The 27262-nt window shown below is 44.7% G+C and overlaps 1 protein-coding gene across 1 annotated transcript in view; it reads left to right on the top strand.

Moving 5' to 3' along the window:
• The window catches only part of trhde.1 (thyrotropin releasing hormone degrading enzyme, tandem duplicate 1), a gene marked incomplete at both ends in the record, with an annotated part of 135865 nt that overhangs the window by 27515 nt on the left and 81088 nt on the right, over positions 1-27262 (top strand). Inside the window, one exon of the mRNA XM_079235756.1 lies at positions 9847-9973. Within this exon, the coding sequence (XP_079091882.1) occupies positions 9847-9973 (127 nt within the window). The remainder of the gene's footprint in view (positions 1-9846; positions 9974-27262) is intronic.

Consider the following 27262-nt stretch of genomic DNA (forward strand, 5'->3'; position numbering starts at 1 on the left):
GAGAGATACCAAGAGGAGAGGAGGGGGGAGGTGATGTTTGAATTGATTTGAGAAGTGGGAGAAGAAGAGGAGCGCAAACTGTAATATTTGTGCACTTATCTGCCCGTTTCATGCCGTGATTGTTAAAAAGTTTGAATAACGTTCAGCTCTGAAGGAGAACATTTTCGGCTGGTTGGACTAATTCAGTTGTTTCTGATGAGAAAAACCCAGAAAGGACCTCTTAAAAATCACATCAGGCATCTGGACTGGAAACTCGTGGTGTCGTTGCACAGACCATCTTGGCTTTTTTTGCAACCAGCGAACAGGAAGTGATCTCGTAGCTCCGCCCCTAAAGCAGCCCCTGCTTTATGGTCTGTTTGACTCTAAATTACCATAATTTACTAAATGAACATCATGCTGTATTGAAGAAGACTTGAAACTAGAGATTGAGACATAAACTCATGTTTACAATGTTTACTGAGGGAATACATCAAGAGAAGTAGAGTCATTTATATAGACTTCTATACAACCAGAGGAGTCTCCCCCTGGTGGTCAGGAGAGAGAATGCAGCTTTAACACATGAAGCATAGACTTCTATACAACCAGAGGAGTCGCCCCCTGGTGGTCATGGGGAGAGAATGCAGCTTTAACACATGAAGCATATACTTCTATACAACCAGAGGAGTCGCCCCCTGCTGGTCAGTAGAGAGAATGCAGCTTTAACACATGAATAATTCTATACAACCAGAGGAGTCGCCCCCTGCTGGTCAGGAGAGATAATGCAGCTTTAACACATGAAGAATTGGCTTCACTTGACATTACCGGAGGTTGCAGACTGGGTTTAAGGAACAAAAATACTTTAGTTGGATAAAGAAAAATATCGCGGTTTGTGTTAAAGTAACTGGAAAAGTGGTGCTAAGTACGGCAATTGAATTGACTTCTAGTTTTACACAGAGAATAAACTTCATGTGGGTGTTTTCCGTCTTTCCGCTTCCTCGTTTATCAATCGTTTTCGTTGGTGTAGCTCTGAAGGCTGATGATATAAATCGTTATATTCTGTAGATATTCTGCATTTCATTATTCTTATGTCTATTAGAGTTCAGGTTGTGCGAGGTCAGTTTAACAGATAGTGTCTGTGAGAAGTTTCTGTGAGATCAGTCCGGTTGTCTGTTCCTCAAGGTTCCTCAAGGTTCCTCAAGGTTCCACGCTCTGCACCACAACACTCACAAGATGAGGACACGATTCTCCTCCTCTTAGACAAGTTAGAGCCAATATAAATGTTAGATGTTCATGACGGAAAACTGAGTATTAAAGAGCCGATCTTCCGGCTGTTCGGGGTGTTTTTGGACGGTCAACCTGCGTGTTGACTGGACGACTCCCTGCTATTAAGATTATAGCATTTGTCCAATAATTAGTACGCATTAACAAGGCTGCGGTGGTATTACATGGGCACAGAGAGCATTTAATTAATGTGGATGGTTTATGGCTTCATGATGTGCAGTGAAGTTGTGACGGACAGTTATTGTGGTTATTGAACATAGAGTTAGACTCTCACAGGGATTTATTTCCCTTAATTGCAAATTAATTAGACACAGGCAGCTACTAGAGACGGACATTTCTCTCTCATGTTTGGCTTCACAAGTACTGTGTGTTTCATTTCAGTTTGCTGTGATGGTTCCCCACCGCTGCCATTGTTGTATTGCTCTTAATCCGTTTCACATTAATAACTTTCCAGCAGTTCAGAGGGGAATAACACCGTCACCTCCTCAAAAAGACTTCACAGTGAAAAGTGTTGAAAGTGTTTCATTAACAGCACTTAAACAATTGAAGTAAGTTCCGCTGGATTTAAACAGAGTCTCATTTCTGTTAAAGTAAGACTGAGTGGAAATATTGTACAGCGCCATACAATATAATGAAATTACCACAACAGCAGTGTCAGTCCAAACTCAAATACCTCGGTGACTCTTGGATGGGTTGACATGACGTTTGTCATGCTCCCCAGAGGATTAACCCTCCTGATTTTGGTGACCCTTTGACACCATGAGGCATTAGTCATGTCTTGTGTTGATTGAAATACACCAGTGACTATTTTGATTAATTGCCATTAAATAGAAAAACAACCTTTCCTCGAAAATGTCATCCCCAAACTAAAAAGGGTGCATCTCTGCAACCACTAGGGCTATTTGAATAATTTGGGCGTCATAATAAAAGGTGGGATTGTGTTCAGATATGTAAATATCCCCTAGGGTGGGATTGGATTTTAAAAGGTTAATTTGAGGTTAAATTCATGCTCCTCAGGGTGAACCGTAATAACTTTGTTGATCTCCGCAGTTTCTCATTTACCGCCATCTTCAGATCAAAGTGTTCCTTTGTCCAACACTTTGGTTTATGACCACGTATCTTCGGTCAGCATGGCGGTAGACACTCGTTTCCCTCTTTGGGCCCCCAGCTGGTGTTTGAATTCATCATAAAAATACATGAGAACATGTGTGTCGTGGTCATGTGACTGTACAAAACAAAAGCATTATGCATGTATACAGAGTCCTGGGTTCAGCGTTGGAGTTCGTTCAGTGGTGCATGAAGCAATGACGGTTTTAACTTTAAGAGAATACAACTTATAGGACCTAAAGAAAAAAGTCAAGTCTTTTTTCTCCATGTAGGTCTATGGGAAACAGCCTCGTGTGACGGACCTGGAAGTCTGCTGAGGCCAGTTCCTTCTTTCCCTTCAAAGGGACACGAACGACGACCCGACTGTCCGTCCCCGCTGCGTCGACTCCAATTGGAAATATTCGGGTCCTACGTCTATTCCATTTCGTCTCTCTCCGGCCGGGGTTCGGTTTCCATTCCGATGAATTCTCCGCGCCGTGTCTCTGAACTGGACTCGTGCGTCGGAATGAGGACAGAGTTCCTCTGATTCGGGGGAATGGATTGGACAAAGTGCCGGCTCGATGCCGTTCCCTGTGATCGGAGACGACATCCTGAAGGCAATGAATGAAATTGAAATATTCCTCCTATTTTCTAAACAGCTTAGCGGGAGGGGGCTGACTCCCAGCATGCATTGGGTGGGAGCAAACCCCCACAGAGCGTCGCAGGCCGAGGACAACGCGACCGACAAGCTTTCACACTCGCTTACGCACCGACGGTCAATTCAAAGTTTCCACTGCGACTTCCTCGGATGTTTTCTCAGGCGGACGGAGCGCAGAAACTCGGCGGCTTTTTGGGTTTCAACCCCCGGGATCTCTTTCCCGTGATGGAGAACAGCGCCAACCGCTGATCCACCGTGCCGCGCTTTTTTAGTTCGGTTTAAGCGCCACGTTTCAGTCCCGGGAGACAAATTGAACGTATACGTGTGTGTGCGTGTGACGGTACTTTGAAGTGAGAACGTCACGCCTGCCGAAAGAATGGGTTCTCCTCACCTGGGAGAACGTGACTGGAGGCGCTTTAGGAATCCTCGGGAGACGATTCTCAATTCAGCGGCTCGCTGCCGGTCGCCCGAAAGGAGCCTCGGTTTCAATAAAGCCTTCGCTCCCTGAGCGGATATTCACTCTACAGGCCGAGATGAGTTCTGGTGGAGGGAGGAGAATGTGGGGGAATAAAAGTTTGAATTTTTATTGAAAATCAGTCCTGCTGGGGGAACCGAGAGGAGGAGGAGGAGGAGGGAGAGGAAGAGGAGGAGCAGGAGAAAGAGGAGGAGGAGGAGGAGGAGAGGAAGAAGAGGAGGAGAAGGGAGATGAGGAGCAGGGGGAGGAAGAGGAGCAGGAGGAGGAGGAGGGAGAGGAAGAGGAGGAAGAGGAGGAGGAGAAGGAGGAGGAGGAGGAGGAGGAGGAGGACGAGGAGGAGGAGGAGGAGAATGTGGGGGAATAAGAGGAGGAGGGCTTTAAAAGTTTGAATTTTTATTGAAAATCAGTCCTGCTGAGGGAACCGGAGAGGAGGAGGAAGGAGGGAGAGGAAGAATAGGAGGAGAGGAGGAGGAAGAGAAGAGGAGAGGAGGAGGGAGAGGAAGAAGAGGAGGAGGAGGAGAGGAGGAGGAAGAGAAGAGGAGAGGAGGAGGGAGAGGAGGAAGAGGAGAGGAGGAGGAAGAAGAGGAGGAGGGAGAGGAGGAAGAGAGGAGGAGGAGGGAGAGGAATAAGAGGAGGAGGAGGAGGAGAAGAGGAGGAGAGGAGGAGGGAGAGGAAGAGGAGAGGAGAGGAAGAGGTGAGGAGTAGGGAGAGGAAGAAAAGGAGGAGGAGGAGGAGGAGATGAGGAAGAGGAAGAAGAGAGGAGGAAGAGGGAGAGGAGGAGGAGGAAGAGGAGAGGAGGAAGAGGGAGAGGAAGAAGAAGAGGAGGAGGAGGAGATGAGGAAGAGGAAGAAGAGAGGAGGAAGAGGGAGAGGAGGAGGAGGAAGAGGAGAGGAGGAAGAGGGAGAGGAAGAAGAGGAGATGAGGAAGAGGAGGAGAGGAAGAGGAGGAGAGGAAGAGGAGGAGAGGAAGAGGAGGAAGAGGAGGAAGAGGGTTGTGACACAATGTTGGTAGAGATTCAGCATTTTGTGATAGAAGTATGTCTATTTATCAATAATAAATATCAGGAGCATCAGTATATTTATTAGCATTATTGAATCTGACTCCTTTTGATTTGAACACATGCAGGAAAACCTGCAGTTTCTTCTCCTGCAGCGTTGTACTTCTACTACCTGTACTTCTACTACCTGTACTTCTACTACCTGTACTTCTACTACCTGTACTTCTACTACCTGAAGGCGTGGTTATAGAATAGGATGAGACATATTCAGTACATGTGTCTCTACAGGTGTGCTCTGCTGCTGGAGCTCCTATCACCATTACAGTGATGAGGATGAATAATCCTGGGATAAGTTAGGGAACTTCTCCTGAAACAGAAGCGATGATAGAGGAGCAGGAGGAGCAGGAGGAGCAGGAGGAACACGAGGAACAGGAGGAGCAGGAGGAGCAGGAGGAACACGAGGAGCAGGAGGAGCAGGAGGAGCAGGAGGAACACGAGGAGCAGGAGGAGCAGGAGGAACTCAAGGAGCAGGAGGAGCAGGAGGAGCACAAGGAGCAGGAGGAGCAGGAGGAACAGGAGGAACAGGAGGAACTCAAGGAGCAGGAGGAGCAGGAGGAGCAGGAGGAGCAGGAGGAACACGAGGAGCAGGAGGAGCAGGAGGAGCAGGAGGAGCAGGAGGAGCAGGAGGAGCAGGAGGAACACGAGGAGCAGGAGGAACACGAGGAGCAGGAGGAGCAGGAGGAGCAGGAGGAACACGAGGAGCAGGAGGAGCAGGAGGAACAGGAGGAACACGAGGAGCAGGAGGAGCAGGAGGAGCAGGAGGAACACGAGGAACAGGAGGAGCAGGAGGAGCAGGAGGAGCAGGAGGAGCAGGAGGAACACGAGGAGCAGGAGGAGCAGGAGGAACACGAGGAACAGGAGGAGCAGGAGGAACACGAGGAGCAGGAGGAGCAGGAGGAGCAGGAGGAACAGGAGGAGCAGGAGGAACACGAGGAGCAGGAGGAGCAGGAGGAACACGAGGAGCAGGAGGAGCAGGAGGAACACAAGGAACAGGAGGAGCAGGAGGAGCAGGAGGAGCAGGAGGAACACGAGGAACAGGAGGAGCAGGAGGAGCAGGAGGAACACGAGGAACAGGAGGAGCAGGAGGAGCAGGAGGAACACGAGGAACAGGAGGAGCAGGAGGAGCAGGAGGAGCAGGAGGAACACGAGGAGCAGGAGGAGCAGGAGGAACAGGAGGAACAGGAGGAACACGAGGAGCAGGAGGAGCAGGAGGAACACGAGGAACAGGAGGAGCAGGAGGAGCAGGAGGAGCAGGAGGAACACGAGGAGCAGGAGGAGCAGGAGGAACAGGAGGAACAGGAGGAGCAGGAGGAACACGAGGAGCAGGAGGAGCAGGAGGAGCAGGAGGAGCAGGAGGAACACGAGGAGCAGGAGGAGCAGGAGGAACTCAAGGAGAAGGAGGAGCAGGAGGAGCAGGAGGAACACGAGGAGCAGGAGGAGCAGGAGGAGCAGGAGGAGCAGGAGGAACACGAGGAACACAAGGAGAAGGAGGAGCAGGAGGAGCAGGAGGAACACGAGGAGCAGGAGGAGCAGGAGGAGCAGGAGGAGCAGGAGGAGCAGGAGGAACAGGAGGAGCAGGAGGAACACGAGGAGCAGGAGGAGCAGGAGGAGCAGGAGGAGCAGGAGGAACACGAGGAACACAAGGAGAAGGAGGAGCAGGAGGAGCAGGAGGAACACGAGGAGCAGGAGGAGCAGGAGGAGCAGGAGGAGCAGGAGGAGGAGGTCGAGGAGACATCTGCCAAAAGAGTAATCTCATCTTTACAGAATGAACTCTCGTTACTTACAGCTCACATCGTCTGCAGCTGCTGTTTGTCACAATAACCGGTGAACGTGACTTACATCACTTTTTATATATTTTAAATAAACAGAACTAATGCTGCATTCACTCTCTCTATCTCTCTCTCTCTCTCACACACACACACACACACACACGCACACACACACACACACACACACACACACACACACACACACACACACACACACACAGAGCACTTCCTGTTTGGACTGTACGGACGCCGATATGCTTTTACAGCTGAGTGAAAACAGAGTTTATTAGAGTGGAAGTGAAACTGAGAGAGAGAGGAGTGACATTACTGCGACAATAATGTTTACCTCGCATGTGTGTGTGTGTGTGTGTGTGTGTGTGTGTGTGTGAGCGATAGAGAGAGTGAGAGATGACAGCAGTGATGCAGCATTACATCATGGTGTATGAGTGTGCGTGTGTGTGTGTGTGTGTCCACCCACTTGCATCTGTGTGTGAAAAATGATATGAGTCGTGAGTGTGTATATTTATTTGTGTGTGTGTGTGTGTGATAGCTTGTATCTGTCGTCCTTCAGCTGACTGTGAGGTGGTTTGTCTCTGACAGTAAAACCATCCAACACACACACACACACACACACACACACACACACACACACACACACACACACACACACACACACAGTAGCACTTCCTGTTTGGACTTTGTTTCCTTCCCCGCTGCCTATATGTGCGTATTGATCGGTGTGTAATTAAAGGGCCGGCGCGCAGGATGTGGTGTCATCTGACGTTGTGGTTGCAGATTGCAACCAACTGAATATCCTCTGCTCGCTCGCTCCCTCTTTTCTTTTTTCCTGCGGTAACGTGAGCCAACGCCGTCCGCCGCATCGCTACCGTATTAACCAGGAGCAGCAGAAGTCAGGCGGTACCACGGTTTAGCACTCAGGGGCTAAAGCTAGCTTAGTTCTAAAGAATAAAGAGTTCATTCTAAAGAAACAAAAACACAACCACTCTTAGTTTCGGGTGATTATATATAAAGTGAAAAGTGAATTATTATGTTTGCTTCAGCTTGAGATTTAAAGAGACATCCCTCCGGTTCTTTCTTGCTTTACGCGTTAGCCGGCAGAAACGTTTGCATGCGCTTTACACGTTAGCCAGGCGCTAGCAGAGTTTCTAGCGTGCAGTTAGTTTTTTAAGGAGGTGCATCCTGGCACTGTAACCTCTACATGCTTCATGAATCCATCTTTACGTAAAAAAAACAAAACAACGGCACAAATGTGTTTATTTTTTCCCGTCTCGCTGAATGAACAACGGAGGATTTTGGTGACCCGGTAAGACCGGAAGACGGAGCTAAATCTCCCATAATCTCTTTCTTACAGAATAATGAACATGCGGTGGACCGGCCATGTGTGTGTGTGTGTGTGTGTGTGTGTGTGTGTGTGTGTGTGTGTAGTCGAAGATGTGGAACAGCTGACCACAGACTCTGGATCTCTATTGGACCAGACAGCAGCAGCTGAGCTCATTTTCTCCTGCAAACTTGCCAAATTGCTTTTAGCCCAGAAACAGTTTTTTTTATTAAGAAAATGGAGTCAGACGGAGCTGCTGTCTGTCTGTCTGTCTGTCTGTCTGTCTGTCTGTCTGTCTGTCTTCAGGCTGAAGAGAATCACTTCAGTTTAAAGAATCAGTTGGAGTCACTGGAGTGAAGCGTTTCTGACAGATTGACGCCACGGCAACAAATAAGAAGCTGCTAGCAAAGCCGTTTAAAACATATCGACCCCAAACTTTTTGTTTTCACTTTGATATTCTTCAAGGTTTGCAAAACTTACTCAGACAGTTCAAAGGCTGGGAAACGGTGAGCAGCCGTAATCTGGATGCTGTGGTCTGGGGTTTTGAAGCCAGATTAACCCAAACCCGATGAACCCATATTTGGACGATACCAAATTACAGAAATGGTCTGAGAGCCACACATGTGTTGAGATATCTTTACATCCCACAACAGACGCACACTTTCAATGAGGCCACTGCCGTCATGTGACCTGGCGGCATTGATTATTGATTGCCGTTGTGTATGTGTGTGTGTGTGTGTGTGTGTGTGTGTGTGTGTGTTGGTAGCGGACCGATGTACTGTATCTACTGTATCTACTGGGATGATACTGTTGAAATGAAGCGTTTTTCAGTCACAAAAACATGTAAAAACCTGTAAAAAGTCGTCAACTGATAATTCAGAACAGAACGCAACTCAAGTCATAGTAACTCAACGTAAACTGAATACAACTGAAGAGACGGAACTGAACACAAAAGGGAAAACATATTTTTTTAAAGAAAAAGGGACCAAAAAGATTAACAAGATCAACTACAAATACAAAGGTAGTGTATTTGTTTAAATACTTTCGCAGAGCACCAACAAACGAATATTCTCTCAACTTGAAAGGAGTTGAAGTGTCAATGGAGCGAAAACATTTTTATTTGCTCTTATGTGATTTTTTTGTGTCAGTGCAAACTAAACTTGAAGCTTTTAATAGAACTTAAGTTGGACCTGCTGGTGTAATCACTGAAAGCAGTTGAAGTGGCAGTTGAAACTGCACCAAAGCCCTTTACTGTTAAATGATTCATACACTTATACATTTTATACTTTTTTGTTATTATAATTGTTAGTAATAAATATCACAAATCATGCAAACGTATTTATGATGCTATTCACATTATTTCCTATTAGTTTGTTTACATATTTTCTCTTGTAGTTATTCAACTCATCACCATTAGTAGCATTCCTTTCCGCCTCTTTTTCATTCCACATACAGGCACGTTCTTTCAGTCACAGTTATTCAGATGTGATTAAATGACACTTATTCAACACATTAACACAAACAGTTTCCACCAGAAATTACAAATAACATCTTCACCGAATTAAAATCATAGTGTCTGTTTCATACGACTAATTAATTTGTCTAATTTGTCACGCTGACACGAACAGGAGATAAAAAGAAGCGTTGCAAGGACGGTGACAAACATCTGTTGGACCGACCTCAAGTACAACAATGTTAACTTTCACTTTGTTTAGTTTAGTTTTGTGGAAGTTGTTGTTTTTCAGCTGGCAGCCGTGAATCTATTTCAACCAGAAGTCGACCTGAGTCCATTACTTCTCCGGGCTCCGTCCACTTATCCTCTCTGAGGACCCGACCCCTCTCACACTGGCCGCGTTCCATTTCTTTCACTCTGAGTACATTTTGACGAAAAAATAAATAAATGTAATTTCCGTGTCTCTGCAGATTTGAACTCAAAGTCGACCTGATTGTATCGTTTCCTCTGTGGAGCCTGACACCGGTTCTGTTGCTCTCCTTGTAGATTTCATCGTGAAACGTCGCCAAATGTAATTTCCCTCTACGTATAATAAACTTGGCTTAACTCCATCTTGCTCTCTGCGGAGCCGAGCCGAGGATCTCATCCCGCTTCCTCTCCCCGTGTCGGGGACTTCGTTCATCTCTTTATCATCTCTTCATTAAAACCCGGATTACATTTTGCTTCTGCTTTGCCTTTTTGTTCTCCAGATCCGTTTGTACGCCCGGCCCGACGCCATCGCCAGCGGCGCCGGGGACTACGCTCTGCACATCACCAAGAGGCTGCTGGGGTTCTACCAGGACTACTTCAAGGTCCAGTACTCACTGCCCAAGCTAGGTAAGGCTTCTTCTTCTTCTTCTTCTTCTCCTCCTGCTTCTTCTTCTGTGATGTGTGACTTCCTGTCCGCTCTCTTTGAACTAAAACAACCCTGCTGGTAACTTTCCATCCCCCCGCTGAGCCAAATTAAGAGCGAGGGAACCGCAGCCAACTCTTTGTCCTTCATTCAAAAACCGTTGGGTTCATCCATGGGTATTCTCATCATCGGGCCAAGACAGAGCTCCGTTCCCCCCGGAGGGTCAGGGGGTCCACAGCACAGTGAGATGTGATCTGGGACTTGAACCTCCAACGTTTGTGTTCAGGCATTTAACACGGCAGCTTTTTGGGAGTTTAAGCCTATTTAGTTATTGACAAAACTAATTCTGCACAAAGACGTGTTCATACTCTGTCAACTCTACCCTGCTTATTCTTGGACTTTTGATGAAGTGAAATGAAGAACATGAAGTGTTCTCACTTCCACTGCAACACTGGCATGGAGTACCTTAAGATGTTGTACTTTGAAGCTTTCGCAATGGATTTGTGTGGTTGGTAGCAGCTGATGTCGGCTGCTCTCCAATGAACAGAGACGCTGATGAGCTGAAAGGAGTTGAAGTGGCACTGAAGTGGAAATTACTGGAAATTTGACTCAAGGAATGACGTTTGTGTGACGGTTCAGATGGACGGGATTAAAGGAGGAGAGGTTTTAGTGGAAGTGGAGGCACTGAAAGGAGTTGAAGTCGTAATATGTTTGTCTCTGTGACATGCAGGTAAACGCGAATATTGGCAATATACATATGTATGTATATAAAGTATATATATATATATATATATATATATATATATATATATATATATATATATATATATATATATATATATATATATATATTATTTATGCCTGTCACTGGGTATGATTCCATGGTGAAGCGAAGGGAAGGAAGGCACAGGTCAGATCCTGCTGCAGTAAAACGTGAAGTTTTCAAACACTACCACGTTCGTCCACAGGGGGCGCCAAAGGTTCCTGGTAGTAACTTTAACATGTAATACTTGGGGAGAATACTAAGATTGTGAAAGAGGAAGTGATGAAGCAGTTTTAAGTTTCCGTTGAATTGAAAGAAAGAGGATGAAGTTTCACTTGGCAAGCAATTCATGAAAGGAGTTTAAAAGGAGCTTGAATGTCTTAAAAACTATATTATTTGTAGCTCTCGTATTGTATTTTTTTTACAGCAGCAACAGCTGCAGAAGTGGAAGTGCAAAAAGGAGTCGAAGGGTCAGTTACCGATTGAAACTGGACAGTTTTTGGAGCGTTCTTCCTGGTTTCTCTGAGAGTTTAAAGTGCAACATTTGGACACTTTCTTTTCCAGCTGTGCTGCAGGTTTTGCTTCCTGCTGTCCGGCTCTCGGCGGGCGTTCTGATCCGTGCGTCCGTGTTCGTCGCCTCCACTTCTCTTTCCTCTCCAGGCTAATGAATCGTGTCAGAAGCAGTCGAATTTCATCTCCCGATCCGTCGTCTGTCTTCATAATTGTTTGTGTTTTACACTTCTGTCCCGCCACTTTCAATTAGCGGCGCATTTCCTTTTCTTTTGCTCTCCATGGGACGAACGAGCTAATGCGGTTCCTTCCTGTCCACATTCATTCGTCACATTAGAAACTCACTTTCAGCCAAAGCTTCCTGTTTGTTTCCAATCCGCTCAGGATTTCAGACTTGACATTCGATTCCTCTCCCCTGACGCCGATATTAGCCGCATTGAAATGCCGTGATGTCACTTCCTGTGTTCGGCACCGGGTGGAAAGCGTGCATCACCGAGCTGTCCACTTGTTTAGAACTCAGAAAAGGTCCGTGAAGTTTTGACATCTTCCAAAAGGCTTCGAGGAGCCAGATCTCGTCTTGTTAAAAGTCTCTTACATTACGGATACATTAATCTTCAATAGAGCGCTGCAGGCTAAATATATTATTGAAAGTAGCTGACCGGCAAACTACAGCTGCCGAAACTTTCCCAGTGAACGTGCAAATAGTTTGAGGAGCCGATCCGAGCTGAAGACTTGTTCTGAATTGCTCTGGACGAATGCACCAACCGCTGCACTCCTATTTTCAAAACTCTTGGAAAAAAAAGCTCCTTGTGACCCGAAAGGTCTACTTCCTGGAAATGAATCCATGCAGAGCGTCAGGGGGCCGTTCCCATGCCGCTTTTCATCCGTTTATCCAAAATGCTGCGATGGCAATGATGATAAAGTTGCGGTAATTTATCGGTGAGCCTCCCTGACTCCACTAAATTTAGACAGATGGATTTCCAGCACCATGAAATTCCTCGACAGTAGCGTTACCGCCAGACTCATCTGCAATCAGTCGGCTGATCTAATTCCAGGTGTCAACATTTGCTCAAAGCTTGGCTGAGTTCAGCTAACCAAATCCACCCAGTGCCCGTATTCTAAGCATGCGTTGGCCAGAGCCGCCACACATCTGGCCCTCCGGTGTGCAAACACTCTGCGTTTGTTTCAGAAACAACGATCAAGACGTTCTCAACTCCTCTTCTGCCTCGGTATCTCCGGGGTTAAAGCTTCGCACTCCATCATTTTCAAAACCCGAGTTGCAAAGTAGTTCACACAAGGAAGCAAAATAAAATCATTAGACCTTTCACCGCAACGCTAACAAAACCAATTCCAGTAGTATCCGATATATTTAAAAAGACAAGTCGAGGGAAAGTAAAACTATCTCAGGATGAGCTCCATGATGAAAATATTTTTCCGGGCAGATTTTTCAAAGATGGTCTTCCTCGGCCAGCCTCGTTGCCTCGGGCAGGTTGCTCCAGAGCCTCGGGCCCGGCCTGTGTAGACTCTACGCTCTGGTTCAGGCCGTGACTCTGGAACGGAAACAGACGTCTGCCTGTAGATCTCCAGCTAGAAATCAGAGGTTTGAATCCTTTCTGAAACATATTGTACGGAGGATGAAACAGCTGCGATGTGGATGCGACTCATAGTTCTGCAAGTCCTTTTGCACAGAAAGGTATCCGTCTCTTTGAATGAATGAATACATACTTTATTAATCCCCAAGAGGAAATTTAGTAAAAAAAAAGATTTTACTTTAAATGATGAAATCATCATTTTCTTTATCTGTTTTTAACCTTGGGATGCTCCTTGTTTCTTACTGTTATGTCATCGCTTTTGTTTATAATGTAACCGCCTTTATTGTTTCTGTTTCCACCACGTAAAGCGCCATCGAGCGCCATGATGGGCTTCCTCCAGTGTCTCAGTGTTGATGGTAAAAAGCTGTCAGTTTCATCTCAGTGATTCTGGTGCAGTGACTTATTGTTCGAGGACTGCAGTGCAGACGGGAGGGACTACATCTCCCAGCATGCTTGGGTTTTGTTTGATCCACCAGGAGGTCATGAAGCAAGTTTATGCAGAAGAAGAAAAAAAAATGTGTTTGTGTTTTCCGTCCTGGAGTCACCGGAGGAATACGCTGATGTTTTGCAAAACAGAAGTCCAACAATCCCCAAACGGCTCCCAGCTCAGTGTTTTGGACTTCAATTTGGCTCCAAATCCAAGTGTGTGAATACATAAATGCAAAGAGAGCAAACCCCTCTGTGAGAATCTGTCTTTGATTTGATTTTCTTTTTAAATCTAGTCAGATATTTCCTGTTTTTCTGTTTTTCGTGAGCAGTGACTGCATGCATTCTTCATGTGTGTGTGTGTGTGTGTGTGTGTGTGTGTGTGTGTGTGTGTGTGTTCATCTCCATATATCCACATAACCATGGGCTCTGTGAGAGTGTGTGTGTGCATTCATACTGATGTTGACATCAGCCTTTACCAAAGCTTTCCTCTCACCCCACTGCGGCCAGCCGTGTGTGTGTGTGTGTGTGTGTGTGTGTGTGTGTGTGTGTGTGTGTGTGTGGTCCCAGCGCCTCAGGGCTCCATCTGTTGTCATGCAGGGCATCGAGCTCCCGAGAGAAGGAGAGAGAGAAATGATGAGCCGAGAACCAAATTTAAAGAGACAGAGTAAAAAGTGCCCCGTGCAGACGGCTGAAAATAAGGATCACAACAATAAAGAATAATTTTCCGTCCCGTTAGAGACGAGTATGTCCATCGGTCCGTCTCAACCTCGACCACCAAGAGCTCCGTTCCAGGAGCAGTTCACCCACAAACAATATAAACACGACTCATGGAGCCAGTCGTAGCTCTACATGACGACGCAGACCGAGTGCAGGTGGAAGGCTTTTATGAATAACATAAACATAGACAGGTTATTTATTCGTTACTTAACTTGTGCACTTCCGTAGTTATTTGAACCCAAACGGCCATCTTCTCCTGGCTGAGTTTCCTGTGAAGACGGAAGTTTATTTTAAAAAGGTTGTGTTCATGTAACGAGAGGAAAATGACAACGTGCTGCTGGACTTTAGGCGGGAAAACGCACGAACAACGATGAGTAACGGTCGACAGGATGTCGTACGAACATCCGCTGGCTCGTAGAAGGTGTTCAGGAGAGCAGGGCGGCGGCAAACGTTTAAAAAACTGACTTCCTTCAGGGGAAAATGCTTTGTTTAGCAATAGTGTAGCAACATGTGTTGTGTTTGGATTTCTACGAGCACACGAATGGACACAAGACACGTGAAGAATCTGCACGGGAATGTTTTGAAAAGCTTTTTTTAAGTTTGATATCTTTTTTTGCTGTCTTTTGTCCGTCAAAGTCTGCTTTCATTTTTGCTAGGATACTTTTTTAGGACCATAGACTCTTTTACAGTCGACGTCATCGACGAAAGCTGTTAATAAATTAACTTTACGGGTTTTATTAAAGCACCTATGAACATTATTTAGATACAGGGCTCTCAAGTTTTTAAGACAGGTAAGCGTGACATCTCTCTCTCTCTCTTCCGGAGGCGCGGATTGGCTATTCGTGTCGCCCATCTCTTTTTATTGATTGGCAGGGGATTCGGGGAGACGTGCTTGATTCCTCCACGGTGAGGGCAGCGACCAGGTCATGTTTGTGCGCTGCGGCACATTAAATAGCCTAGAGGTTTTTTCAGCGTGAGAAATACGATGTGTGGCGGGAGGGCGGGACTGAAGACCGAAATGCGTGACAGTCACGCTCAATGCGTGACACTTGAGAGCCCTGTAGATATATAGTTAATATACTAAAAATGGACACAACAAACATCTCATGCCTCTTGAGAAAACAACGTCATAATCATCTAAAATGTTGAAAATTTGCCTCCTAAAATGCATCTTTGTGATTCTGTTTGCTACCTCTTTTGAAGGCAGAACTCGCTGCTACGTTGTTTGCTGCATTGTTTGCTACGTTGTTTGCTACGTTGTTTGCTACATTGTTTGCTACGTTGTTTGCTACATTGTTTGCTACGTTGTTTGCTACGTTGTTTGCTACATTGTTTGCTACGTTGTTTGCTACATTGTTTGCTACGTTGTTTTCTACATTGTTTGCTACGTTTTTTGCTACATTGTTTGCTACGTTGTTTGCTACATTGTTTGCTATGTTGTTTGCTACGTTGTTTGATGCTTTGTTTGTTCGTTGTTTGCTACGTTGTTTGCTAAGTTGTTTGTTCGTTGTTTGCTACGTTGTTTGATACTTTGTTTGTTCGTTGTTTGCTACGTTGTTTGCTAAGTTGTTTGTTCGTTGTTTGCTACGTTGTTTGATGCTTTGTTTGTTCGTTGTTTGCTACGTTGTTTGCTAAGTTGTTTGTTCGTTGTTTGCTACGTTGTTTGATGCTTTGTTTGTTCGTTGTTTGCTACGTTGTTTGCTAAGTTGTTTGTTCGTTGTTTGCTACGTTGTTTGCTAAGTTGTTTGTTCGTTGTTTGCTACGTTGTTTGCTAAGTTGTTTGTTCGTTGTTTGCTACGTTGTTTGATGCTTTGTTTGTTCGTTGTTTGCTACGTTGTTTGCTAAGTTGTTTGCTACATTGTTTGCTACATTGTTTGCTACATTGTTTGCTACGTTGTTTGATACTTTGTTTGATACTTTGTTTGTTTGTTGTTTGCTACGTTGTTTGCTACTTTGTTTATTTCGTTGTTTGCTACGTTGTTTCCCTCCTCTCCGCTCCGCAGAGCGAACAGACACAGTAACCACGAGCCGGTAAACGTGCAGCAGGCGCCGGTGTGACATTACCTCGTTAGCGATGCAACAATAATTGCAAACGAGTAAACGGTCGCTGCTGTTGCTCCTTTACGTTGTTTAATTGGGACGCCGACAGCGTCGCTGCGGCAACAAGAAGCTTCTGCTGAGGTCCTGTTCTGCGTGGACGCTTCTGACAGCCAGCAGGTGGGCGCTTCTGTTCGAGCGGACTAATTGTTGCCGGCTGCTGGTCTGGAATCAGGTTTACTCAAGAAATCACACGTCAGTGTTTATACATGTAAAGGAAGGACGTTGGTTTTATGGCTCACAAATATTCTTTTCTTCTATCAATCCATGACGCTTGTTAGTAAGTTTGAACTCTCTGCTGTGTACAATTAAAGATTATCCTTAGACTGCAGTAAGAGTACTAGTACAATACTTTGATAATACTCCAAGTAAAGATTTCATGTTCAAACTTCAGTAATACTATTATCAGAATCAGAATGAGTTTTATTTTCAAAAGGTTTTTAATTACAAATAATTTTCCTCAGTGTTTGGTGCAAAATATAAACATTTTATTAAGGAAATATAAAGATTGCAGGAGTTGAAATATTGGATCAAAATTGTGCAGTAAAAAGTACTATATGTACCAATATTCTTCTTCTTCTTCTTCTTCTTCTTCTTCTTCTTCTTCTTCTTCTTCTTCCTCCTCTTCCATCATCCTGAAGTGGACTCAGCTAATAAAAGTGATAAGTGGCCTCTTCGGGCTTCCGTAGATAATTTCATGTGACTGTTCCAGCGAGTGAGCGAGCAGCGGCTCAGGTGATCCGAACTGTCGGGAGGATTTCGCCGAAAATACGCGTGTATGTGTGTGTGTGTGTGTGTGTGTGTGTGTGTGTGTGTGTGTGTGTGTGTGTGTGTGTGTGTGTGTGTTGGACCTCAGGCGGTGCTGTCTGTGTGTCTCAGTGGAGCCCAGATGGAGCCAGAACTCAACAGAACGCATTAGTCCACTTGGCGTGTTCTCTCACACACACACACACACACACACACACACACACACACACACACACACACCTCCGTTCCTCTACTTTGTTTATCTTTTCATCCTTTCTTTCTCGTCTTTCTATTCTCTTTTCCTCGTTGTGTCTAGTTCTCTCTCTCATGCCGTCGCCTCGAGCCGACTCACAACAACAGATGGACTAAACTCAAACACACACACACACACACACACACACACACACACACACACGCACACACACACGCACACACGCGCACACACACTCCTGAGGCCCGTCAGCTGTCTGCCTGCTGCTGCCTCAGTGGAGCTGAGATCTCCGGTCTCATCCAGAGGTGTTTTGAAGGAATTTAGAGGAAGAACTGCTCTCTTTTTAAAAGACTTTTCCTTCGCCAGAACCAAAGAGACCGGCGCTCTCGTTTCCCCCGGCGAGGAACTCGAGATTCGGAGGTCACGTCTCAGCAGACGGGTCTCGGCCTCCGTCATCCCCTGGAGTTCCTCTCGGAGGAGAGCGAGGGGACGAGAGGACGATTCAAATAGCAAAGTCACGAGCGGGCTTTTATTTTGAAGGGTTTATTGGACTGCAGACGCCTCTATGAGGTGTGCAACCGCGGTCAAAGTGACTTTATTCAAGCGTTGTGAGAGCAGATCCCAGAGTGGTTGTCATGACTCGGGTCAGCTTGACTTCAGGGAATAAAAAGGTTCAGATATCAAAGAGCTTCATGAAGCTGAAGCACAAATCATAACCGGAGGAAGAGAGCGAGACTTCTTCTGCTTTAGATTCTGGAGATAGAAAACCGTTCACCTTTTTGTTCAGACACACAACAAAATACTCGTTTCACTCCGTTTAAAGCTGCAATCATCAATATTCATCTGAAACAATGGACTGAAGTAGTTGGTAAACTGTCATCTCATCTCTCTCCACAGAGCGGTTTAGCCTCTTTCAGCTCTTTTGTTTTGGTTTTACCAAACACACCTTCTGTTCGGCTCATGTCAGTGTACGTCTTGGCACCATGAACGTTACTCATGTACATCCAGGCTGTCGCTGGATGACTTTGACACTGAAGAAAACGTTGAAAAACAAGATCATTTTCAGGCAAATTCTCAAAATCGTCTTTTTTTCTCGTTTATCTGTGACGGACATCGGACATAACGACATCTTCAGGAAACTGTAAGCACAACTATCATTTATCTTTTTGCATAAGTGAACTATTTTACAATCTATTGCAGTGGAAACAGGTGTAATTACCTCGGAAATCTAAGAGAATCTAATTGATAGACACTATAAATGTCTCGTTAAGAGGGAGATGTATTTGAGTTTGATTCAAAATGTAAAACGCTTTAGTTTCCGATGGGATCGGCTGTGTTTCTTCCCTCTGTACAGCAGAATGGAGCCTGCATGAAGACGTTATCTCTGTTATCTTCATCCCGAGTCTTTTAGCAACACTTTCTCTCTCCGTGACCTCGGCGCTGAAAGGTAATTTGGAGGTTCACAGGAACGGGCCGGGTCTCTTTAGGACACATTCTCTATTTCAAAGCAGTTTGGGGAGAAAAAGGAAACAGCCAGAGATGAGGAATGTATATCCAGCAGTGAGTGAAGCAGAGCCAGGACCCAACCAGGGCTGCTGAGTTTAAAGGGATTATTTACCCCAAAAAAACAGAGCTGGAGGACGACAGTCACAGATGAGACTCGCAGTGCCTCCGATCCGGAGGAGACAGCGAGGGGAACGGATTCCACGGAGCGGCTCTTCAGCTGGAGGCGGCGTCGGCTCCGGGTCTCGAGCCGCTGTTCCTCTGGAACTAGAGCTGCATGCTCCTCCAGGGCGTTGGTTCAGAGCCGCTCAGGAGGAGGGAGGAGGGTGTTGGTTCAGAGCCGCTCAGGAGGAGGGAGGAGGGCGTTGGTTCAGAGCCGCTCAGGAGGAGGGTGTTGGTTCAGATCCGCTCAGGTTCAGGAAAAAATCTAGAAATACTTAATATGAGGAAGAGTTGAATAAAAGATGGTGAAATACTTAGTTAGGTTCAGGAAAAGATCGTGAAATGATTCGTTAGGTTTAGGAAAAGATCGTAAAATACTTAGGTTTAGGAAAAGATCGTAAAATACTTCGTTAGCTTCAGGAAAAGATCCTGAAATGATTTGTTAGGTTCAGGAAAAGATCGTGAAATAGTTACTTACGTTCAGCAAACAAAACTATTAGGTTCAAGAATGGTTTTGGTTAAAAAACTATAAAAGTGTCGTTCCTTACGGAAGTCACATGACAAATACATCGCCGTTGACTTTGTTGACTTCTGGATTCACGGGGAACGAACAGCGTTAAAACCTTTCCTTGAGTGCACTGACACATGAAACTTGGTTTATTCTGCAACAGTCGAGTGAGTTTGCGAACGTTCGTTTGGACTCCGCCTCCATTTACTTCCATTCACCAAGACCTTTTCTCCGTTCTCTGATCCTTGAGAAGTTTCAATCAATAACTCAAGCCCACAGTAATTGAGTAATCGGTGTTATTTCGGCGGCTTGAAGAGTTCCTTTAAACACAGCGTCGCATTTAAAACAGACGGATAAACGCCAGGAAACATTGACGGAGCGACGGCTGGTCGATGCTCGTCAAAGGTCGGTTTGTTTGCTTGTCAGTCGGAGGAACCGCCGAAGTCTTTTTTGTGCTGACGGTTGATTGACGGGTGCAGAGCTTCAGGGCAAATTAAAGCTGCACATAAGCCACGTCCAGAGGAGCTCACAAGGCCGTTTCCTTCTTCCTCCAGCGGAGGACGGATGTGTTCCACTGACGGGAAGTCGATCCGCTGCTTTGATTTGCGGCGGCGAAGTCGAGACTTCGGAGGTCGTCCTTCAGTTTCCCACGACGACGTCGATGTGTTTCTGTGAATACGATCCCAGAGGGAAACGGCGACTTCCTGTTTGCCGGCTCGTCGGCTCATCGTAGGCACAAGAAGCCCCAAAAAAAACGTCTCTTGGCTTGATCTCCATGTTGCGTTTGCATGTAGCGATTAGTGTCACTTCAAACTAAGAGCAGAGAGCATTACACACACACACACACACACACACACACACACACACACACACACACACACACACACACACACTCAGTGTATCTTTAAAAGCACCAATTAGAGACATTTAATCACTATCCTGTCTGGAGGAGTCATGTGACTCGGCCTCAGCTGGTCGATGCAGAGATGCAGAAATATCTCCAGTCAAAGGGCTGGAGGCGTAATTAAGTCTGAACAGCAGAGATTTAAAAAGACATTTTGCCAAAGTTCCATATGATATATGTATAATATATAATGTATCAGACTTAACCAGGTACAAAAGCAGTTACATAATCTATACTTTTTGTTATATAATGCTTTATATTGAATATATTGTTTTCACTTTAGGAAAAGATCGTGAAATATATAATAGTGTTGGTTTGTGTTACATTGTTTCTTTTCAAATACATTTGAAGTCATAAATGTAACAAAGTAGAGACATTTTTAAAACATTAGTCCACTTTAGTTGAAATGGCAATTGGTATAAATGTAGTTTAAGTTATTTATTGGAAAATGTGAGTTGAATTAATGTGGAAATTGTATATTTGTTTGAATTTTTTTGGATAATTTAACACAGTTAGTTAACACAGAACAGTTGATCGTTAAATGAACTTAACTTTTTTAAGTTGAAACAAAACGTGTCTTCATGTTGAGTTTACTCGTGTTGTTCTTCATTTCAGTATAAAGCCTCTTAAAGACACATACAGTGACAATGAAGCAAACAGAAACCAAGAATGTTGATCGAACCTCAATCTTTATCCTTTAAATCTCTTTTAATGAAACAATGATGCAGATTCAGCGACAGACAGAATTCTGCAGTTTGTTCTTGTTCACTTCAATGCAGGCGGGTTGTCTCTCTCTCTCTCTCTCTCTGTCTCTCTCTCTCTCTCTCTCTCTCTGTCTCTTTCTCTCTCTCTCTCTCTCTCTCTCTGTCTCTCTCTCTCTCTGTCTCTCTCTCTCTCTCTGTCTCTCTCTCTCTCTCTCTCTCTCTCTCTGTCTCTCTCTCTCTCTCTCTCTCTCTGTCTCTCTCTCTCTCTCTCTCTCTCTCTCTCTCTCTCTCTCTCTCCTCCTGTGTAACTGAGTGTAACTCGCCCGGACACCAGTGCAGTGATTAAATGTCTCTAATTGGTGCTTTAAAAGACACAGATGAGACAGCAGCTATTTTAGTGTCACTTCAAGATGAGGAGTTATGTAACACACACACACACACACACACACACACACACACACACACACACACACACACACACACACACACACACACACACACACACCCACCCACATGAAAAATGATTGTTTCTCTCCTGCTTTCAAAGTCAAAGACAACATATGACAGAAAGTAAATGGGAAAGAAACAAAGGAGAGAAAGCAGACGAGGCTTCAGTGACGCCGCTTCACCTGAAGGAACCGATCGATTGAAGTATTGATCGGCGGTCGGAGTGCATCTTTCTGTCCGCGGTAATGAGGCGTCACATGAGGCTTTCAAACCTGACTTTTTAAAAAGAACACCTCAGTGGACGACGACTCTGATGTGAAGCGTCGACAACGTGACGCTGGCCCTTTAAGAGGTCAAACTGGCAGACGGGATAATCTTTATTTCTTTAGCTTTTATTATATTTTATATTAAACATATAATAATGGACCCGGTCTTAACATGTGGAGTCAACATGTGGTCTCATTATTATTAAAATACACATTAACACAACAACATAAACACAATGCATTATGGAACCACATTCTATGAGTCGACATTCTCCCTCCTGATTGGGCAGGAGATAGTGGGCGGGGCTACTGTTGTATAAAGTGGAGTTGTGTGTGTGGAGCTGTATCGCTTACCAACCGAAGTAATACCTGTAGATAGCTGTGTGTGTGTGTGTGTGTGTGTGTGTGTGTGTGTGTGTGTGTGTGTGTGTGTGTGTGTGTGTGTGTGTGTGTGCTATTTGGTTGCCAGCTTGTTGACTCAAACTCTCTCTTGCATCGGAACCAAGGTCATACACACACACACACACACACACACACACACTCTCCAGGGTAAAGTTCGCTGCCTCAGTGACCCAACATCTGTTGCCACGGTAACATCTCTCCATCACCCCCCCCTCCCTGTATAAAATTCACAATGTTCTTTATCTGCAGACGGAAGGACAAACATACTGTGTTACACACACACACACACACACACACACACACACACACACACACACACACACACACACACACACACACACACACTCATGCTGTGTGTGTGTGTGTGTGTGTGTGTGTGTGTTTACAGTAACTGTGTCTATTGAACTGGATAGAAACAGAAAGCTACAGGGTTTCCAGTCTGCTGTGGAATAACTTTACTGGTTCTGACCCGAAACCCCATGCCGCCCCTCTGGGGATCTGAACCCAGACTGATCACCAGCATCAGTGTTGGACCACTAACACTCTGAATGAGACCAAATCCCCAAAGTCAGGTTCAACACGGTGGAAAGTTTCAGCACTGGACAGCTCCTCCCAGATACATGTATATATATATATATATATATATATATATATATATATATATATATATATATATATATATATATATACTGTCCACGTAATCAATCCTCGACTGAAATACCTGTTCAGATAATAAATTATAGTAAATAATAAATAATGAACTGTTTTTTTTATCGGGTTCCGTCTTCTTGAAACTCTAACCACACATTTATTTTAATATTTCATCCCGTGTCGCTCACTATATGAATGTAAATGTGCGTACATTTATATTTCATACGCATCAGTGAATAGAATAATCAACATTGCTCAATATACAAAAACATATTGTGACAATATCCTGTAAAAAGATCAAACATGCAGCCGGATATGAAGCATGAAGGATGAACGTATTAAACACGCTTCATATTACTAACTTACAAACATATTCACGACTATAAACGGTGATAATGAAGGAAATACTAACGGGAGCTTTTATTGTTGTGGACGCGATTATTTTTGTGTGTTTTCCTACGAAGGTCCAGCAACAAATTCCAGTTTACGCTCCTAACATTAACAACATTAACAACTTTAACACAAACAACTTCTAGCCCCGTGTGGACCTATATAGGTCCTTTTTTAGAAATGTATTTAAACTGTGTAAAACATTACAATAATCATGAACAAATATATTGATGCTTCACATCAAATTAAACAAGAGAACCTGGGCTACAATAATTAGTCAGCCATTTCAACACAACTCAAACACCAACTAAAATAATTATTAAAATAAAATAGTTATAATTTTGTCACGAGTCAGCCCACTCTGCATGTTTCCGCAACTAGCAGCTCGTAGCTTGGTGCTATCAGAAAAAGACAAATATTAAAAAGCAAGACAATTCCACACAGATACCAAATCTATTCACCAAATCCCTCTGCTGCAAAGCATCACCGAGATACGAACCAAAGAACACAGCAACATAAATCGCTGAGTCAGCAAATTTTGAAACTTTTTTGTTGTTGTTGAAAAAATGCATTTCCCCCAGTAAATCCACACTGATACAAGTTTATTGAACACCATAAGTCATATAAAAGTGAAATATAAGGTTTGCTACATGAAAAAATTAAAATGTCACAGATCCGCGAAAATATGCGCAAATGTGACGAAATGCAAATTTTGGAAACCTCTCCTGAATTCTCTCTGTACTTTGCCTCTCTGACTTTGTTCTGCTTCACTTTTTCAAGTGAAAACAGTGCAGAGAGACTGTTCACATATTGTGCTATGATGTGGGAGAGCCTCAGGGCTGCTTCTTCTTCTTCTTCTTCTTCTTCTTCTTCTTCTTCTTCTTCTTCTTCTTCTTCTTCTTCTTCTTCTTCTTCTTAGTGAAGCATCATTTCAAGGAGATAATCATCCTGAAAGTGCTTTTTTCTATAGGCGGATCTGAAACTTCTATTTTTTCTGTGTGTCAATCTTTGTTTACTCTTAACCATATATACTAATATTTACACATCTGACCAAAAGCTCACAATGCTTGCCTTTATTACAACACCAAAATTATTCAAATAGCCCTTGTGGTTGCAGAGATACACCCTTTTTAGTTTGGCTATGCTATTTCGAGCTAAATCCTAAAAAATGCCATAGAGCTCAACGGGTTAAAGGAAACAATGTTGCGTAAGTAAACAAACTTATGTGGAATATTTAAACAAATTATGTATGAAAACGTTTGTTTTGATAAATTACCCTGAAGGATGAATGGATTAGAATGTGGTGGTCAGAGGCCACTGTGACCTTGCACGTTTTTTTAATTTTTTTTACCATGAATCAATAATTATAATTACACATAAATGTCTAAAAGGATGAAATGACAAAGCGCTGACATTTTGCACAGACGTGGACGTAAACCGCGTCTTCTCCGGTTCCGTTTTAATCATGAATCATTTGACATTATAAAGGTGTGAACATGTTCCCATAATTCCTTTACCGCCTTTCAGTCAGCTGCATGATGGGTAGTGGGCGGAGCCAGCCGCCTCATTTGTGTGAGGAGCTGCTGGGGAGGCGAGGGTCAGCGTGACGAATGACTCTCATAAACACACGGCTGGAGGTCAGCGAGAAAACTCACCAAACAAATTATATTTTATATTATAATATTTTGCCTCCGAGCCCATCGGTGCTCTCTATTTATAAATGAGGAACAAAACTTTTAGGAGCAAACCTAATTGTTGAATATATCTTCATCAGCAGCGATTCTTCTCTCTTGATGTATTCCCTCAGTAAACATTGTAAACATGAGTTTATGTCTCAATCTCTAGTTTCAAGTCTTCTTCAATACAGCATGATGTTCATTCAGAAAATTATGGTCATGTAGAGTCAAACAGACCATAAAGCAGGGGACACTTTAGGGGCGGGGCTACAAGGTGATTGACAGGTCTCTAACATGTGGTAACTTCCATTCACTTGTTCATGTGTTAAAGCTGCATTCTCTCTCCTGACCACCAGGGGGTGACTCCTCTGGTTGTATAGAAGTCTATGCTTCATGTCTTAAAGCTGCATTCTCTCTCCTGACCACCAGGGGGCGACTCATCTGGTTGTATAGAAGTCTATGCTTCATGTGTTAAAGCTGCATTCTCTCTACTGACCACCAGGGGGTGACTCCTCTGGTTGTATAGAAGTCTATGCTTCATGTCTTAAAGCTGCATTCTCTCTCCTGACCACCAGGGGGCGACTCATCTGGTTGTATAGAAGTCTATGCTTCATGTGATAAAGCTGCGTTCTCTCTCCTGACCACCAGGGGGAGACTCCTCTGGTTGTATAGAAGTATATGCTTCATGTCTTAAAGCTGCATTCTCTCTCCTGACCACCAGGGGGCGACTCCTCTGGTTGTATAGAAGTCTATGCTTCATGTCTTAAAGCTGCATTCTCTCTCCTGACCACCAGGGGGCGACTCCTCTGGTTGTATAGAAGTCTATGCTTCATGTCTTAAAGCTGCATTCTCTCTCCTGACCACCAGGGGGTGACTCCTCTGGTTGTATAGAAGCCTATGCTTCATGTAAAGATGCATTTTCTCTACTGACCACCAGTGGACAACTCTGGTTGTATAGAAGTCTGGAGACGGCGTGTCCTTAGCGTGTCCTTAGCGTGTTCTGGAGACGCGCTCTGATTGAGCGAAGAGAAGAGAGAGCGAGGGCCGAGAGAGGGAACTGGCTAATGTGCTGAAACTCAGCGACATCAGGAGAGAGGCGGGGCGACGAAGACGAGGGTTCAGTTTCCAGGAGGGAGGGTTGTGATCAGAACGTTGTCGGGTCAGATCCCATCAGTACCTCAAGATGTGACCCTCTGACTGGAGCGGCTCTACTGGGGGAACCGGCTCGGTCTGGATCCATCGGGTCGGTCCCCTCAGTGGACTTTTCCCTCGTGAGACACATTCATTTGTTCTTCCTTCAAAGGAAGTGACTGCGACTCAGGAGGTTGTTTGTTTGTGATGTTTGTGAACGTAAGATGTTTCCAATCAGAAGGAAAACACGTCTGAACACGACGAATTCTGAAGTCTTTAAAAATCGTCTCACATTCCTTCTTAAGTCCACAGAGAAGAGCAATCACACAACGTTAGAGTTGTGTTGTCCAGCTGGACACGAGACACACACTACATTGTGTGTGTGTGTGTGTGTGTGTGTGTGTGTGTGTGTTGTCCAGCTGGACACGAGACACACGCTACATTGTGTGTGTGTGTGTGTGTGTGTGTGTGTGTGTGTGTGTGTGTGTGTGTTGTCCAGCTGGACACGTTACATTGTATGTGTGTGTGTGTGTGTGTGTGTGTGTGTGTGTTGTCCAGCTGGACACGTTGCATTGTATGTGTGTGTGTGTGTGTGTGTGTGTGTGTGTGTGTGTGTGTGTGTTGTCCAGCTGGACACGTTACATTGTATGTGTGTGTGTGTGTGTGTGTGTGTGTGTGTGTGTGTGTGTGTGTGTGTGTGTGTGTGTGTGTTGTCCAGCTGGACACGTTACATTGTGGCTCGAGAAGGTTGAGTTCACAGAACTGTTCCATAGAATGAAATGAGATATTAAATAGAATAATATTAGAAAAGGTATTGCTTTTTTTTCGGTTTGTTTGTTGGTTTATTCATTTTTCACTGTCATGTCCAAATATAACACTATTATAATAACATATACATTCTAATATATATATATATATATACAGCATATAACTGGGAGGAGCTGTCCAGTGCTGAAACTCTGAGAATCAGGGTCTTCCTCCCTATTAATATGGATAATAACGGCGATAACGAGCAGCAGGTGCGTTCCCCGTGTTTCCGGCGCCAGGCGGTGGACCTCGGTGAGCGTCTCCACGGTTACGCTGCAGACAGAACTGGTTCAGCCTGCAGCTGCTCTTCAGCCGAACGCCGACATCCTCATAATGAGCCGCCGACGAGCCCCAAGGCGGCTCGGACAAAGGAGGATTAGAGTTAAATGGATTAAATCACAGTTAATCTCATAATTGTTCCGCAGTGATGACATCTCTTCCTGGACTGACCTGGATCCAGTTCAGCGCTCTCGCTCTCAGACGGCAGATCTTCACCGGAGGGTTCCTCATTAGGAGTTTGATTAGAAAGTAAGATGCCTTCGATTTAACGGGATCAAGTTCTGCTTCATTTTACAAGAGTATTAAATCACAATGAATCCTGTAATTGCAGCGATGTAATCCTGGTCCAACTGGACGGCGGCTTCACTCCAGTCTTC

This window comes from Taurulus bubalis, assembly GCF_910589615.1.
Source record: "Taurulus bubalis genome assembly, chromosome: 20".
NCBI classification, from domain to species: Eukaryota; Metazoa; Chordata; class Actinopteri; order Perciformes; family Cottidae; genus Taurulus; species Taurulus bubalis.